This window comes from Oncorhynchus masou, chromosome 16 (assembly GCF_036934945.1).
Source record: "Oncorhynchus masou masou isolate Uvic2021 chromosome 16, UVic_Omas_1.1, whole genome shotgun sequence".
In the NCBI taxonomy this organism is placed as follows: Eukaryota; Metazoa; Chordata; class Actinopteri; order Salmoniformes; family Salmonidae; genus Oncorhynchus; species Oncorhynchus masou.
The window spans coordinates 24,029,362-24,047,584 of NC_088227.1; the positions used below are offsets into that span (position 1 = coordinate 24,029,362).

Here is an 18,223-nt window from a genome sequence, read left to right on the forward strand (position 1 = left end):
GTGTGTGTATTAAGGTTTGTGAAACCCATTCCCTCCCTCTCTCTTCCAGAGTGTGACAAGTTAAGGAAGGATGGTTTCCGTAGCTCCCAGTACTACTCTCAGGGCCCCACCTTCTCTGGCAGGGCAGAGTCCCACAGCAGCCTGCAGGATGATGAGGACGACACAGACAAGAAGGTAACACACACACACACAGCACACACACACACACACACACACACACACACACACACACACACACACACACACTCAGCTCCCGTAGAAATATAATTGCACACACCAAACTGGTATCTGTCTGCCCTCCAGTGGTTTGAAGCAGAAGTGCACCACCTCTCTGTATTTTCCTCTGACATTGACTGCACCCCCCCACTCTGTCTCACTGCATTGTGTTCCTGCCATGGCTGGTTTCTCATGCGTGTACAGCCACTTAGAACTGTTTATCTGGCAGGCCCTGATAGGGAACACTTGGGAGATTTATTCTAAATATCTAAATAGCATTGTTTTGATATTGGTTTAGACTTGGTGGAGCTGTTTTCACTCTAATGACAATAGACAACTTGAGAATTGCATGTGACTGACTTACACAGTGACAGTATGACATTGTTAATTATCTTAAAACTAACCTGTGTGGTAGAGTGAGGTGGTATGACAGCTCCAGTTCTGGAACGTTAGGACTGACACGTGAATGGTCAAATAGCCAGAGAAGCCTTTTCCAGGACGCTTACTTTCCTTGCATATCTCCAACCCCCCCACTCTTGTCCGCTTTTCTCTTCTCCATATTCCCACTCCTTCTGTAGTCTCTCCTCCCTCCACTTGACTCGTCCAATCGTGGGGGTCCTGATGGGGTCAGACGAGGTTGTTGAAGGGGGTCTTTCTTTGGTAGAAGAGGTGCCTCTCACCCCCTAACCCTGCTCTCTGTTGTCCCTCTATCCAAACGATCCCCTTTTTCACTGGCCTGCCCCCACACCACCTTTCGCTCTCATCCATCCCCTGCTTTTTCCTTTGGCCCAAGCCACCCTAAACCTTAACCCCCTTCCCCCACCTCTCTTGTTGCCCGCCTCTCCTCACTCCTGTTCTGTTGTCTCCAGGCCAGTGAGCCTAACTCTGGTTGACAGCAGCTCCCTAGCTCAAAGGGGAAACTGGGTTACTGTTTAGACCCACAATGGCCCCTAATGGTGGGGGCAACTCTGAAGGCTACAACATAACACACGGCTGGCTTCCTTCTCCCCCCTGCCCTCCTCTCCTCCCTCTGACTGTCCCATGTTTGAGCTGCTGTTGTGACTGATAACATGACTGCATGCCCGCTCAGAATCGACCTGTAATTCTGTATTTGGGAATAGCGTGATGGTGGTGTGGTGGGAACTTCAAGAATTTCCCACCAACATTCTGGAATGATAGTGGAAGGTTAGTGAGATATAGGTGGGACATAACAGAGAGTAAACCTTCCCTGAGATGTTTCTCCTGGGTGGGTAAGTTCAGGTGAAAGTGTGTCAGGCTGCAATGCTGTTGGAGAGGTTGGTTTCTGTTGTTTTGAGACCGAAAAATGAACCAATGTATATATTTTTTTAAATATTCTGGAATATGATTTTGATAATTGTAGATATGTGTCTAAAATATGTGCCGGACGGTTTGGTTGATGCCCTGGGTTTTAGAGAAAGCCCAGGGGCTGCAGTGAGAAGTTTGGTGGCACTGCTCTTCTCGTATCTCTGCAGTGTAGATGTGATGCGCTTGAGAACTCACAGCCCGTCAGCACAGTTTAACACATGAGAGCATCTCTCTGTTACTCTCCTTTTGTTATCTCATTCACTCACTCCTCCTTGCTGTTAGTTTGTCGGGGTGTGAGGGTGTGCATGTCAATGTGTGTATGATTGACCGTGAAACATGTTTATAGACTCTCTGGCTCAAAGGTCAGATTGCTGCAGTAAACATAGTGGTGTGTGTGGGTGTTTGGGCAATAATGAACACAATGCTGGAAGAGGTTTAAAGCGTCCATACAAAGGATGGCAGACCCTGTGGGGGCAGGTGCAATACACACACACACACACACACACACACACACACACACACACACACACACACACACACACACACACACACACACACACACACACACACACACACACACACACTTCCTCCTACAGGCTCAGGTGTGTTTCTTCAGGCTCAGTCTGAAGCTCATCTCTCTCTTTTATCTCCCTTCCTCTCTACTCCTTTTCATTCCTGTGTACCCGCCTCTTCTTTCTTTTCCTTCCTCTCACTTCTCTCTCTCCTCTCCTCCAGTCCATGGCCTCGTCAGCGGAGGATGACAAGTCCCTGCACCCCATGAGGCCCCAGGAAGAGGAGGGGATAGATGAGTGTGACGGACAGGTGCGCTGCTACAAGGCCCCGCCCCTCCCCACCCCTGAGGAGAAGATGAGGATGCAGGCTCAGGCCGTGCCCACTGACGTCATCCCTATCAACGTCACAGGTAGGCCACACCCCCTGGCTGCCACACCCCCAATAGTGACCGTTGTATGTCCTAGGTTGAACATGCCCACAATTACCGATGCCATTCAACCAATGAAATAGGAGTCTTGGTCTTGAAGCAATCCTTTTTTCGCCTCACTATTAACCCCTCTGTGTGTTCGAATGGACATACTGGGAATTGCATCCACATGCATAGAGCTTTGTGTTTTCTGTCTGTCAGTAGTATTATCTTCCCCCTGTTTTCTTCCATATTATAAACTCGCTCTCTGACCACCCCCCTGCTGAGTGTGTGTTTGTGAGCTCAGTCCATCCCAGTGTTAAAGAGATTGCAGTCAAAGGTCAAAGCAGCTGCATGGCTGTATCTCAAACCATGGGGCGCCTGACAGAGACCGACACCTACGACACACACACTACATACACACACAGACATATATACGCACACACACACACACACACACCACCACCAGTACACACGTCATCTCAGGACCCAACACAGACACCGTACTGCTCTATCTCCCACCCACTAATACATCAGCCCTGCTAGTGACATCTGTCACTCAGCAGTCGGTCTGTGACTGCCCCCCCCCACATACACACACACTTTCTTTCCCTCTAACTATCTCTGTCAGCTCTGGCTCAGTGGTGTTTGTCCTGTCCTCTGACTCAGTTTGTCGCTAGCACACACACACGCTACAGGGCATAGAGAGAGAGAGCTGTCTGAGGCTAGATCCTGCCACAAAACACTGCAAAGTAGCACAGACAGCTCCTAACAGTATCAATAGTCAGTTGGTGTTAACATGTATTTGAATACATGTAATTGTGAGGCCTATTAAATATGCAGGCTTCTTAACGCGGATTGGTTTAGAATCAGTATTTCAAGTTAACAAAATGTCAACGTCATATCTATTCAAATTAAATTTAAAAAAGACTGTTTGAAATGTGAGCGTGTTAGACTGTCTATATGTCAGTTTTCATATCACTTTCTCACCATCCATCAAAATGAGCAGATTCACAGAGTCTGAACTAGTTTCAGACAGTCAGAGCAGGACACTGATCTGTCAGTATGTTTGGTCTTGTATGGCTGTGTGGGATACTCACTCTTTTAGTTTCTGTGTGTCACCCCCCCCCCGTCTATATTATACAGCATTATACAGCATGCTTTTCTATATATATGTGACTGTCTACTCTCTCTTGTTCTGTCACTCTGCCTGTCTCTAAACTCTGCATGTATGAACACAATTGCACGTGTGTTTGTATCACTAACGGGCTGGTTTTTGTTTGCCGCTGTTCTGCCTGCCTGCTCTCGCCCTCCCGGCCACTAGGGGCAACGTTTGACCGGCAGGCCAGCATCCGCCGCTCCCTCATTAACACTGACACAGTCTCCCGCCGGCCCAAGAAGGTCAAACGCAGAAAGACTATATCAGGGCTGCCTGACAACATCTGCACCGAACTAGGTATGGTATATACCCAGAGCTGTTCTGCATCTCGCTCTCACTAGTCCTCCCACACTTCCCTCATCCCTGACCCAGACAGATAGTCCATCCACCTGCCTGCCTCACACCTCTGGCTGGTTTAGTGACTAGTTTGACTCCCCCTCATTGTTAAGTATACCGTAGAACCACCACCATTGCTCATTCTCAAAGTTCTCTTCCCTATTCTAGAATTTCTACATCTGCTTTCTCATGCTAGAATCTTGACATTTGACATCTCTCTTCTAGAAGCTCTTCATAAGCCCCCCCACCCCTCATAGTAAAATCTCTACTGGCATCTGTCATTGCAGGACCTTTACTTCCTCAAATCTAGTAGTCCAGAGTCTGACATCACTCCGAAACACTCCTTTTCCCATAACCCCCATGGGCCCGGTCTCTGCACTGTCCTCCTCCTTTAGCCATGATAAGTGGATCTAATGTGAACACCCAAAAAAAATGTAATATCTGGTGACTTACGAGAACGACGCTGGGAACAAGTCTAGTGAATCTAAATGGGCACTTATTCATATGTGTTAATCCCTGGGATACACTGATAATCTAAGCATGCCACAGTGTGTTCCACACATCCCACCACTAAACCCTGCATCTAATCCCAGCATTCCTACCACAGATGTCATTCTATCTTCATATTTCCACAACTGTGTAATGCACACTCGCCTATCATGGGGGAGTGGGGTTGGCTTGAGGCCAACGGAGGGAGGGGGAGAAGGATGGGGGAGGTTAGGTAGGAAAGGGTATATGATGTGGGGTGAATGGACAATATTGGTTTTCTGTCACAATCAAAACAAACACACAGTCAAGCATACATGTCCTATTGTGGATTCCACTGTGAAATTGGTCTTAACCCGAACCCACCTCTCCTCTCCTCTGTCTCCCCAAGACTTAGGGGATACGCCAGACAAAGAGGGCCTGAATGTTTCCATTTCCCGCCCCTGTGCGTTTATTGTCAGCTGTTGTTATGATAGCCCCACCCTTCTAACACCCTCTGACCTTTCACCCCTAATCCTCAGAACAGATGGGCTGAGGAACAGGCAGAGGGGTCAGGGTTCCTCACCCCTGCTAATAGCTATGTGCTACACTAAGTTAAGCTAACTCTATGAAGGTATGGGTGACTGGGGACTCTCCTTGCGTTAAGAGAATGTCATCTCGCTGTAGGAAGAGATCAGCTGATAGGCAGAGCTTTGAAGCCTTATTATACAGACAGACTGGTGTGAAAGACCAGACAGACAGGCTTGGAAGTCCTGATTACTGTTAGATGGTAAGTCCTTGCCTCAGTGAGTGAGATACCCAGGCTGTATGTGAAGTAGAAACCTGCAGCTTAATCTATCTAATACAGCAGTGCTGTCACTCTCTGCCTTAGGGAGGGGAGGTGTGTGTGTGTGTGTGTGTGTGTGTGTGTGTGTGTGTGTGTGTGTGTGTGTGTGTGTGTGTGTGTGTGTGTGTGTGTGTGTGTGTGTGTGTGTGTGTGTGTGTGAGCGTGTTTAGGGAGCATGAGCATCAACAAGCAGCCAGCACAGATGGCCGATACATCAGATATCCTCTCCTATTTTACACCAGATCCTTCACTTTGTTTATTTATGTGTGTGTGTGTGTGTGTGTGTGTGTGTGTGTGTGTGTGTGTGTGTGTATATGTGTTGCCCAATGCCTTACCAGCTGCCCACACCCTGAGGACCATTCTCTTTCTGATCAGACGGAGCCAGAGTAGGAGGGAAAGCATAGTGGGAGTCTTCCTTCTGGTGTCTGTCCTCTTCTCTCTCGGTCCCACTATTCTTCTCTCCATCTCTCTTTCTCTCTCCATCTCTCTCTCTAACTCTGTCCATATCTGTCCTAATGAAGACGACCAGTGGTTATTAGCGCATCAGACAGGGCTGCAGAAAATCAAATTAATTAGCCTCTTAGACACAGCTAATCTGATCGACAGCCTGACAGAGAGAGGGGGAACAAGGGAGAGGAAATTAGAGAGAGAGAAGCAGAAGCTGGAGGTATTTTGATTGCTCATATGTTAAAACTCTCTCTCTTTCTCTTCTGCAGTGGCGAAAGGACGTGGGGGCGAGCTCCGGCCACATTCCATGTTCATCCCGGGACAGTATTCCACATTGGGAAGAGTCGGGAGCGTAAACTCATCGCTCAGACATTCCGAGACAAGGGACTCTGGTTGCCAGACTGAGGAGGTGAAGATCGTTCCACCGTCCATGCGGAGAATCCGGGCTCAACGGGGACAGGGAATCGCAGCCCAGATGGCCGGAATTTCCACTTCCTCGTCTACAGGAAGCATCTCCGTCTCCAGTAGCGACGGCTGTTCCGGAATGCTGGTCCTACCCTCGCATCTGAATGTAGATGCCCAGCGCTTCCATAGTCTTCCCAGACCCGGGCCAAGGGTGTCTCTCAGCGCTGAGCCCATCTACAGCAGCACCCCCATCAGGCTGGAAGACCACAATGCACCTCAGAGGCAGATCGGCAAACTGCAGGTGGACAACACCGTGGTGCATCTGAGAAACGCCCCCAGGACAGGTAATCTGAGGCCCAAGTCTCAGGAGGTGCGAGGGTCCCAGACAGGGGACTGGGGTGGTGGTCCGGCATGTGTGGTGTCCCCCCACGCTGCCTACTCCACATCCCTCATCCCCAACGCCACCATGTCCTGCTCTGCCGAGGTCGTGACCCTCCATACATCCTCCAGCCAGCACCCCCAGACCCCCGGAACGGCCTACCCCATCTCCAGGCCTCTCAGTCTGGCCACGGGCACCAGCATGGACCCCCTGAGCTCCACCTCCTTCACCCACAGGACCACCTGCCCTGCCCGGGCCACCTCCACACCAACACATACACAAGACGGAGGGTTGACTGCTCCGGCAACGCCCAGCGAATCAGGCTGCTCGGATGGCAGCCTGCACAGCCACACAAGCACCATCGCCGCGACGACTCCGTCCTCGGCCGACGACCAGTGGTCAATCTATGACACACCGGAGAACGTGGTCCTGCCCCGGCGTCCTCTGACCTCTAGCTGCTCTACTCCCATAAACCATCTGAACAGCAGCATGGAGCTGTCGTCCCGCACCGACTCCAGCTCCCTGTACTCCCAGGACAACGACGGCTACTACACCTCCATGCACCTGGACTCTGGCCTGCGCTCCAGGAGCCATGGTAGCGGGCAGGGCCACGGGGTGGTAGCCAGCCGGACTGCCAGACACAGCATGTACGAGTGCCGTGAGCTACCTAGCCACGAGGAAGATTCTAACAGTCTTTACAGCGATCGCTCACTGTCCCGCAGCATCTCTCTCCGCAAGGCCAAGAAGCCGCCGCTGCCCCCAGCCCGAACCGACTCCCTCCGCCGCAAGCCTGGCGCGAAGAAGCCCCTGGGTGGAGTTAGTGCAGTTAGCATGAGTGCTAATGGATCAGTGCTGAACGAGACACTGATCGCTAGCCTGCAGCAGAGCCTCCAGATGGGGTTGAGAGATCGAAAGGGGAAGGGCGTGTCCCCATCCTCGCCCTCCCACAGCCCGTGCAGCGACTACGAGGACCCCTGGTTGCTGCGACCACGGAGCCAGAGCAGTGTGAGCGCCACCAGCTCCGCCACGTCGCTAGCGGCTAACAACACTAACAGTGGCGTAGTGGCTAATGTGTACTCGCTCTGTCATGTGACGCCAGCTCACAGCGACACCAGCAGCCTGCGGTCCGACTATGCAGAGTCCTGGGGCTACTACATGGATTACCCCCGTAACCATGGAGACCAGGGGCCGCAGTCCCCCTCCACGCACCAACAACTCCCTGCTGCTAACATTGTAGCGGGCACACACCCGAGGGGTCTGTCGAATGGAAGTGGGGGTCTCCACAATCACATCAATATCCAGGCCTCGGCCCCTCCAGCCCAGGAGGGAGGTGTGGCAGTCAAGCCTAAGACGGCCACCTCGTCCCCAGACAGGATCCATAGACTGACCTCCCCCTCCAGCGGCTACTCCAGCCAGTCCAACACCCCCACGGCCGGCACCCCCGTGCCCTCCTTCATGCGGTCCCACTCCCCCTCAGGACGGCCCAAGCCCAAAGTGCCGGAGAGGAAGTCTTCACTCCTGTCATCTGTTTCCATCTCTTCCTCCTCCACCTCCCTCTCCTCAAACGCCTCTGACTCTCTCAGGAATTCTGGCCCCCCTCCTCCTCCCCCTCCTCCCCTGCCTCCCACCTCAGCACCCATCAGCCCCCCACCTCCTTTCCCTGCTCCTCTCCCCCCATCCAACCCCAGCTCTCCCCCTCTACCCCTCGCACCCCTGTTACCCACAACCCCTCAGGGCACCCCCATGAGCCCGCCCCCTTACTCCACCTCTCCAGACTTCCCTCCCCCTCCTCCTCCAGATTCCCTCATCCACCCCAGCCTCTCCTTCAACGGGACCCTCAGTCCTCCTCCCCCTCCATTCCCCTCCATGGTCCCATCTCCTCCACCACCTCCCCCCCTGCCTGCCCCTGCTCCACCCACAGCCTCCCCTCTCACCTTGAAGGCAGCAAAGAACGCTCTAAAACCAGCTACGGTCACTAACAGCCCAGCAGCCAAGGAGGCCGGCAAGTCCCCCATGCCCCTGATCACCCCATTCGCCCTGCAGAGTGTGCACCTCCGCTCAGTCAAGCAGCCAGAGAAGAAAGTCAACGGCAAGGCGGAACATACCAAAGCTCAGGAAACGGGGGGCAACCAGGCCTGGGCCCTCAAGCCCCATACGCCGGAGAAGATTAACCAGCAGGAGCATCCCACCATGCTGCCCCTGATAAATTGCACCAGTCCAGAGGAAATCACCAAGGCCTCATCTGCTGTGAAGAAGCTCTTCGCTGAACTATGCTCAGACTACAGTGATTCTGAGGTGCTGCCAGGGGGCGCCATCACCAACGCTAAACCTAAGGTACAGAGCCTATCCAACAGCTCAGCCCAACCAGATCAGGAGGGGGAACCGTCACCCCTCCCAAGCCTCGTGGAGGAGGCAATCAAAAGCTCCCCAGTCAAACAGAAACCCTCAGTGGCCTCCAAGAAGCCCAAACTATCCCTCGTCACCCCCCAGTCTGTGGTGGGAGAGGAGACCTCCCAGACTACCACCACACTGAGCCCCCAGGATGAGTCAACCACCACAGAAGAAGACCAGGTGGACGCTAAAGTGAGAGAGGAAGAGACGAAAGAGAAGGAAAATGAGGAGCAGGATGAAGATGAGGCTTCAGAGAGTTCCTCAGCCCTGACAGAGAGTAGTGAACCTTCCACCTCCACGGTGATCCAGGAGGAGACCCAGCCTCCGGCCACCGTCACGCAGGAGACAAGCCTCGCTGAGGGGCAGGAGCCGAACAACAGAGATGCTGAGGAGGAAGAGGAGGAAGATGAGGAAGAAGATGAGGAAGATGGGACCAGTAGTACCACTGGGTCAGCCAGCTCTAAGGACGACGAGAGTGGTGAGTTAGATTTCATTTATATTATTAACAAAAAAGACTAATTAAATTCAGATGAACTTGCATAAAGTTGAATGTTTTGAAGAAACAAAATGGGACATCTGTTTTGTAAATGACATTGAGGCAGCTTACAATCAAACTTTTGGTTTCTGAGTTCGAGGTCTAGTCTGTCATCATTGGCAGCTGTTTGATGCTGACTGAATTCAGTGCTGACTGGTGGCAGGTGTTTGTTAGCTGTGCTGACAGTTTGCGTTGGCTGAGGTAAAAGGCAGTTGGGGGAGGTTACATTGCTGGACATTAGCTGTGCTTAAGGCTCGGGGCTTTAGCTGGGGTTTCCTGCTATCCCTTGGTTCTCCTTCAAATCCCACTTCAAGGCAGGACAAAGGGCAGGTATCGGGGACAGCTTCCCTTAAGCTAGTCTTAGACTGCCTGCTGTCTCTCTGACTGTGAAGGCATAGAAAAGGTGTAGACTGAAGGCAAGGTTAGCAACACAATACAGGTTCCCTTTATTGAATGTGATCAAAGGTTTAGGATATTGCTGGAAGGATGGAAGACCTCCCTGGGTCTCTGGTTTTAACTGGATCTTGAACTTGTTGTGAGAGTTGAATTACATCTAGAAGAAGCTGCCATCGGGGCTGGCGGGAGTCCGGACTGGCCACTTTATGGGATTTTAAATTGTGTCACATTTGGGGATTTTAAGTATAATCATTGGGTCTGATTGTCTCTGCAAACAGTGCCCTAAAAATAAATGGTCTCAAAACATAGTTTGCCCATTTAGTGCTAATGTAGCATGGTGCCGCCTGGATGTTGTCTGTTCTGTGTCATTGAGCTCGCCAGAGAGGCATCATACCTGCCTGCCTCTTCCCATAAGTGAGAGCTCAGCTTAGTGAGGGACAGCACTGCGGCAGATGCCTGGATTTATCAGCTCTCTCAATTCAATTCAAAGGGCTTTATTGACATGAGAAACATGTTTACATTGCCAAAGCAAGTGAAATAAACGCAACAAAATAATATCTCCATCCTCACTCCATCTTCTCTTGTTCTGGTTTGTTTTATTGTCTGTCGCTGTCTCATTCTAATCTGTCTCCTCTATCTCCTTTCTATTACTGGACTCTCCTTTTGTGTCTGCTTCCCCCTTGGTCTGCTTCCCTCTGTCCACCCCATCCATTCTTATGTCCAAGTATCTATTTTATACTGTACTCCTCTTTTTTCACCTGTCATCCTCTATGTCTGGTTGTCTTCACTCGCTTTCCACTCTTCCCGCTCTCTCTCGCTTTCTTCTCTCTTCCCCCTCTTTCACTCTTGCTTTCTTCTCTTCCCTCTCTCTCTCTCTCTCTCTCTCTCTCTCTCTCTCACTTCCTTCCCTCTCTCTCTCTGTCTTGCTTTCTTCTCTCTCTCTTGCTTTCTCTCTCTCTCTCCTCCTTTTCCCTGCCTCTCTCTCTCTCTCTTTTTTCTTCTCTCTCTCTCTCTCTCTCTCTCTCTCTCTCACTTTTTTTTTTTTTTCTCTCTCTCTCCCGCTTCTCTCTCTCTCACACTTTCTTCTCTCGCTTTCTTCTCTTCCTCTCTCTCTCTGGGAGGTAGGGGGCATCTGTCCTAGTGGGAGGTCTGTTTAGTGGAGGAAGGCGGGGGAATGTGGAGAGTAGGGGGAGGGACCCACTGTACAGGAGGGGAGGGGAGGGGAGATGTGGGGAGGGAAGGAGGGAGGAGGGAGGGAGGAGGGGGAGAGCGTAACATGAGATCGCCTGCAGCGGCTCAGGCAGTCGAAGTGCAGACACGAGCGAGCGAGGGAGGAGGAGGAGAGAAGCTCAACTAGAAGAGAGAGAGCGGGAGAGAATGTAAGAAGCCAGTCACTCAGGTTACTGTTGTGGGATATCCGACCATCGGTTATGTGTGTGTGTTAGCTTGCTCCTCAGCTGCTGTCCGTGTGACGTGTGTCCTGTGTGCATGTGTTTTCATTTACCAGGTGAAGTGTTTGACTGTTGTAGGGCTGTGTAATGCTTGTATTTGTTCCTCAGTCTGTGTGTATGTATTGTGTGTGTTCTCTCATCAGCATGTGTAACGTGTTTCTAATGTGTGTGTGTCTAATATGTGTGTGTCTCCTAGGTGAGGTGTTTGATTCAAGCAGCACTCCTGAGTCTTCACCGGCCCCCAGGATCCACAGGCGGGGGGATATGGTGACCCCCACACGCCCCCGAACTACCGAGGACCTCTTCGCTGCCATCCACAGGTACGCAATGGCACGGTCTCCTCTCAGTTCATCTCTCAACTCTCCATTTATTTACTCCCCATACCCCTCTATCCTCCTCACCCAGCTCTCTCTGTCTCGCTCTCTAACTCTCTCTCATATTCACAACACTCTCATCCCTCTCCTATCCCCCTCAACCACCCCACTGAAATATAGCTTTATCTTACTGCTCTTTCTATCTTCGTCTCTCTCTCTCGCATTGCTTAAATGCAGCATAACCCCTGTACCTCCCCTTCATCTTGCCATTCTCCTCAGCCCATCAATCCTCTCTCTCACATAAGTTTAGCCAGGCTGTCCTTTTTTTATATATAAAAAAAAAAATCTTTATCTTTAACTCTGTTGGCAAAGAACCCATAATGAAGCATTTCACTGTTAGTCTACTCCTGTTGTTTATGAAGCTTGTGACAAATACAATTGGATTTGATTTGTACTTTCGTCAGGCGGTAGGCAGGTGTCTCTGGGTCTGGCAGCCAGGCAATGGAGGGCTTCTCTCTGTAACGTGGTGTCTGTTTGAGACGGGCTCACTGGGAAGGGAACCCAGTAGTGGTTAATGGGTGCTGTTGAAGGGATACTGGATGGTAGCTAGTAGCTTCATTTAGCAATGCGCATGCCGCCGCCACCTGAGAATCTGTGTTTTTCAGTCATCTATTTCCTGTGTTTGAGGAGTGCAAACACACCCTGGTAATGGCTGAAATGGGTTTAATGGAATACATTGTCTTTCCGTTGCATCTATAAGAACACTAAAGCTTCGTCAGGGATTTGACACATTGTCTCGACACTTACAGGGCATTCAGAAAGTATTCAGACTCCTTGACTTTGTTCACATTTTGTGATGTTACAGCCTTATTCTAAAATGGATGAAACAACTTTTCTTCCCTCCTCAATCTACACACAATACCCCGTAATGACAAAGCAGAAAGTTTTTTTTTTTTAGAAATGTTTGCAAATATATGAAAAATTCAAACTGATACCTTATTTACATAAGGATTCAGACCCTTTACTTAGTACTTTGTTGAAGCACCTTGGGCAGCGATTACAGCCTCGGGTATGACGCTACAAGCTCGGCACACCTGTATTTGGGGAGTTTCTCCTATTCTTCTCTACAGATCCTCTCAAGCTCTGTCAGGTTGGATGGGGAGCGTTGCCGCACAGCTATTTTCAGGTCTCTCCAGAGATGTTAGATCGGGTTCAAGTCCGGGCTCTGGCTGGGCCACTCAAGGACATTCAGAGACTTGTCCCAAAGCCACTCCTGCGTTGTCTTGGCTGTGTGCTTAGGGTCGTTGTCCTGTTGGAAGGTGAACCTTCGCATCAGTCTGAGGTCCTGAGCGCTCTGGAGCAGGTTTTCATCAAGAATCTATCAGTACTTTGCTCTGTTAATCTTTCCCTTGATCCTGAAAAGTCTCCCAGTCCCTGCCGCTGACAAACATCCCCACAGCATGATGCTGCCACCACCATGCGTCACCGTAGGGATGGTGCCAAGTTTCCTCCTGACCGGACGCTTGGCATTCAGGCCAAAGAGTTCAATCTTGGTTTCTTCAGACCAGAGAATCTTGTTTCTCATGGTCTGAGAGTCCCTCCAAGCAGGCTGTCATGTGCTTTTTGCTGAGGAGTGGCTTCCATAATTGGTAGAGTAATTGGTGATTGGTGGAGTGCTGCAGAGATGGTTGTCCTTCTGGATGGTTCTCCCATCTCCACAGAGAAACTCTAGAGCTCTGTCAGTGATCATCGGTTATTGGTCACCTCCCTGACCAAGGCCCTTCTCTTCTCCCCCGATTGCTCAGTTTAGCTGGGCAGCCTGCTCTAAGAAGAGTCTTGGTGGTTCCAAACTTCTTCCATTTCAGAATGATGGAGGCCACTGTGTTCTTGGGGACCTTCAATGCTGCAGAAATGTGTTGGTACCCTTCCCCAGATCTGTGCCTCAACACAATCCTGTCTCGGAGCTCTACGGATAATTCCTTTGACCTCATGGCTTGGTTTTTGCTCTGACATGCACTGTCAACTGTGGGACCTTATATTGACAGGTGTGTGCCTTTCCAGATCATGTCCAATCAATCCAATAAAGTTGTAGAAACTTCTCAAGGATGATCAATGGAAACAGGATGCGCCTAAACTCAATTTCGAGTCTCATAGCTAAGGGTTTGAATACATAAATACTTAAATAAGGTATTTCTGTTTTTAATTTTTCATGAATTTGAAACATTTCTAAAAATCTGTTTTTGCTTTATAATTTATGGGGTATTGTGTTTAGATTGATGAGGATTATGTTTATTTTAATCTATTTTAGAATAAGGCTGTAAAAGCAAGGTAGGGCAAAGTACGGTCCACGAGCCGTATCCGGCCCGCGAGACATTTAAAAAAATTATAAATATAAAAAGAATTATGTATACATTCTTTCTCCCCAGTTTCATTGTATGTAATTGGTAGTTATAGTCTTGTCCCATCGTTGCAACACCCGTACGGACTCGGGAGAGGCGAAGGTCAAGAGCCATGCGTCCCCACGAAACACGACCCAGCCAAGCCACACTGCTTCTTGACACAATGCCTGCTTAACTCGGAAGCCAGCTGCACCAATGTGTTGGAAGAAACACAGTACACATGGCCAGCGTGCACTGCACCTGGCCCGCCACAGGAGTCGCTAGAGCTCGATGGGACAAGAACATCTCGGCCTGCCAAACCCTCTCCTAACCCAGACAACGTTGGGCAGATTGTGCGCCGCCTCATGGGTCTGTGACGCAGCCTGGAATCGAACCCGTCTCAAGCACTGCGATGCAGTGCCTTAGACCGCTGCTCCCCTCGGGAGACCTGCGCAAATTGATTTTAACAAAGAATTGGTCCCCCAAAAAATGTGTCCCTCCGATTTGAATTTCAAAATCACGATGTGGCCCTTGAGCCAAAAAGGTTTGCCCACCCCTGCTGTAATGTAACAAAATGTGGAAAAGGGGGAGGGGTCTGAATACATTCCGAATGCACTGTATATCACAAGAAAGAGAACGAAGATAACTTTGTTTTGATGGGTGTTCATTTTTTGTAGAATTTTAAAAAGTAATAATTTAATACAGTTGACATTTTTACAAATGAACACTTGGATTATAGTGATATTATGTCTGATCTCGCAACCAATATAAAGTATGCATAGATGGATGTAATTTAGAACCGAGCGTGTTGATTTTTAATCCGAGGGTATCCTGCTATTGACACTTATTGAATTATGCAACAGAACTTGGCAACCACAGTAATCCATGAGTCCGTCTCGACAGTGCAGGTGAGTGCAGGAAGGCATAGAAAGAACTCGTTTTTGGTGGTTTCATCCCTTTATGTTAATATATTCGTATATGCAAATGAGGCGCATATGATTTTCTTTATTTTATCACAAAATATTTGTCAAATATTTTCTACCATTAGAAAATGTATATACACAGTGTACAAAACATTAAGAACACATTCCTAATATTGAGTTGCACCCCCCCCCTTCTGCCCTCAGAACAGCCTCAATTCGTCAGGGCTTGGACTCTACAAGGTGTCTAAAGCATTCCACAGGGATGCTGGCCCATGTTGACTCCAATGCTTCCCACAGTTGGGTCAAGGTGGCTGGATGTCCTTTGGGTGGTGGACCATTCTTGATACACACGGGAATCTGTTGAGCGTGGAAAAACCCAGCAGCATTGCAGTTCTTGATATACTCAAACAGGTGCGCCTGGCGCCTACTACCATCCCCCGTTCAAAGGCACTTAAATATTTTGTCTTGCCCATTCACCCTATGAATAGCACACAAACACAATCCATGTCTCAAGGCTTAAAAATCCTTCTTTAACCCGTCTCCTCCCCTTAATCTACACTGATTGAAGTGGATTTAAGTGACATCAATAAGGGATCTTAGCTTTCACCTGGATTCACCTGGTCTTTCTGTCATGGAAAGAGCAGGTGTTCTTAATGTTTTGTCCACCCAGTGTATAAGTGCATTCGAATAAAAAGAAAGTTACATTTAACAATATATGTTATACCTGAATTCCCACCAAAATCCCTGAACTCCATTCATTCATTATCCGAGCCAGTAAAATGTTTTATGTGCTATAATTCAGTCATTATCTGATGGATTAAAAACATTCTATATGTTTTGGAGTATCTTCATCCAGTGTCCAACAGTTGCATTATTTTTTAAAACCTTTTAACTTTTTTATTTTGATGACTGTTGCTACTTCTTCTTAGTGAATGAAAAGCTGATGGTTCATTCATTATTGAGCTAGTTGAACCTAAATCAGAAGCCACATTCCTGATGTAGGTTAGAGGCTTCACTTAAGAGCTTTTCTGTCTCTCACTCTCTCTGGTACACTCTGCTCTTCCAGTCTGCATGTACTCTCTACGTTCTCACACATGTGCATGCGTTCAATGGAGCATACACACACATCATTTGCTCACGCAGCCAACCTGTGTGTGTGTGTGTGTGTGTGTGTGTGTGTGTGTGTGTGTGTGTGTATCCTGGTCACGTGCAGCGGTATGATGGTCAGTGAGCTCCCGAGAATCCCAGGATTTCATTTCAGGGGATTTTATTTCTACTGGCGTGTGTGTGTGTGTGTGTGTGTGTGTGTGTGTGTGTGTGTGTGTGTGTGTGTGTGTGTGTGTGTTTGCGGGCTTTACTTTTCCTGGTGGATTTCTCCTAACTCTAATATCTTTGTAGGCTATATTAGAGGCAAAGACAAGTTAGGCCTTGTGAAGGAGGGAAGCCTACAGTGTGTATATGTAGATCTTAGGGCACCAGCTGTTACTGCTGACGAGAGGTAAACCCAGCACTGTTTGCCTTGTGCTCCCTCTACCCTCTCTACTCTACTCCTCTCTGCGTTCTCTCCCTCTCACTACTCAGTAACGGATGAGAAATGGAGGGAGAGAATGATTAAAACCCGAAGGGTTTGTTATCACAACCACAGCCGGGGTAGGATGGAACTGGCTGGAGGGATTCTCACAATCAAACATTGTATTGAAAGAAAAAAATCGATGCACCACTCAAAACCTGTGTGATGGTTGTATTTCTTCATACTTTGGATCAGTTTTTCCCTTTTTCTCCATCTGTCTTTCTTTTATTCCCTTTGCTCTGTCTGTCTCTCTGACATTCATTTTCTCTCTCCCCGCTCCTTTTCTCTCACCTTACCACCTTTGTTGTGTTTGTCCTTTATCTCTGTAGTTTGTGTGTGTCAATAGATCAGCATCAGTCCGGGGAGTTAGATGTGGTGTTGACTGGGCCTGGTTAAATCAGGTGTGAGAGAGAGAGAGAGACGTTACGTAACCCTGCTGCTATAACCTATGGGCTAATGTACTGCTGGAGCTCTCATGGGACCCCACAGTATTGAGGCTGCATTTGGGGCACAGCCGTCCCCCAAACATCCCAGCCTCAAATAACAGACTCCTATCCAGTCTTCTCTCATACCCGGATCTCTCTTTGTCTGTCATGGACTCCATATTACATCATGGATATATCGTGCTTGTCTTTATTTCTTGTTCTCTGTTAAAGACAGTTGATTTACTTAAACCTCTCTGTCTTTGGACCTGATCTGAAGGATTAAATGTTGCATCTGTCTGCCTCATTCACCCTTCCTCTATGTCATTAAATCCCTTTTGTCATGTCACTGTCTGTCCTCCACACTCTTCTAGCTCCACCTCTTCTTCTTCCTCCCTGGTGCAGCGGGGGAATGCAGAGTGAGCGTTTGAGCGCCCCTTGCCTAGAGAGGTTTGGTGTGGCAAGTAGCCCATTACTGTAATTGGCCGGTCCTGTATCTTCCCTGCGGTAACGCTAGCGCTGGATTAGCGCCATAATCCTCAAGCAACCCCTGGACTCAGATTAATTATGCTTTTTTTCCCTGCGCTAATCTGATCTCCCCTGCTAGCCACGGCTTTAGCACAACGCTTATGACTAAGGAACGCATTTCTACTTTTGTGAGTCTATGGTAGGTAGACGTGGTGTCGTGGAGGAGGAGAATGGCAGCCCCTGCTGGCAAGGAGGCTGAACTGTCTTTAGATTTAAAAAAAAGCTCTGGGCACTTTCCCCAGTTAGTGTTGTTGATGAATTCCATTGTGCCACCTCTTAGCGTTCCCGTAGAGTTGCAATGTGTGCAGTTTTCGCATTTTGAATAAAATATTTAAAAGCACCAGCCCTCTCCTCCCCTGCTTACCAGCCCCTGCTCCACACACCCCCTCTATGTTAGATTACCCTTGCTTCTTCTAGGCTTCTGAAGCAATGCACCCTGGGATTGCTGGGGGCATTGTTGACATATGGCTGAATTGGGACAATGTTCAGAAGGGGTGTGTATGCCAACTGGCATGTCTTATTAGAGGAAAGCTTTGTTTTAAAAATAAAAGTTAGTACTGATGTTCCATCATTGGTTGAGCCATAGAGTAGTAGAGAATGTTTCATTGAGTGTTGATCTGAGTAGATGTGTTTGAAGAATTGCTTCTAAGCTTTGGTCTGGACTCTGGACAGTCTCCAACCACGCGCTCCCTCTCTACCCCTCCACCCTCTGTATATGTCCTGTACCCGCTGTCCTCCTACCCAGCCTGCACTATATCACTAACCCTGTTCTCCTATAACCAACCATCTCCCTAACCAGGCTCTCCTCCTCTACCC

At 49.1% G+C, this 18,223-nt stretch overlaps 1 protein-coding gene across 8 annotated transcripts in view; it reads left to right on the forward strand.

Annotated features, from left to right (window-relative positions):
* The window catches only part of nhsl1b (NHS-like 1b), a 169,885-nt gene that overhangs the window by 148,893 nt on the left and 2,769 nt on the right, over positions 1–18,223 (forward strand). For 5 of the 8 annotated variants that reach the window (XM_064991239.1, XM_064991240.1, XM_064991241.1 and 2 more), the window contains 5 exons: positions 50–174; positions 2,278–2,464; positions 3,786–3,917; positions 5,985–9,368; positions 11,469–11,592. In XM_064991239.1, the coding sequence (XP_064847311.1) occupies positions 50–174; positions 2,278–2,464; positions 3,786–3,917; positions 5,985–9,368; positions 11,469–11,592 (3,952 nt within the window). Of the gene's footprint in view, positions 1–49; positions 175–2,277; positions 2,465–3,785; positions 3,918–5,984; positions 9,369–11,468; positions 11,593–17,253; positions 18,222–18,223 lie in introns of those variants that run through there. The other 3 variants (XM_064991242.1, XM_064991246.1, XM_064991245.1) reach the window with 2 other exon arrangements.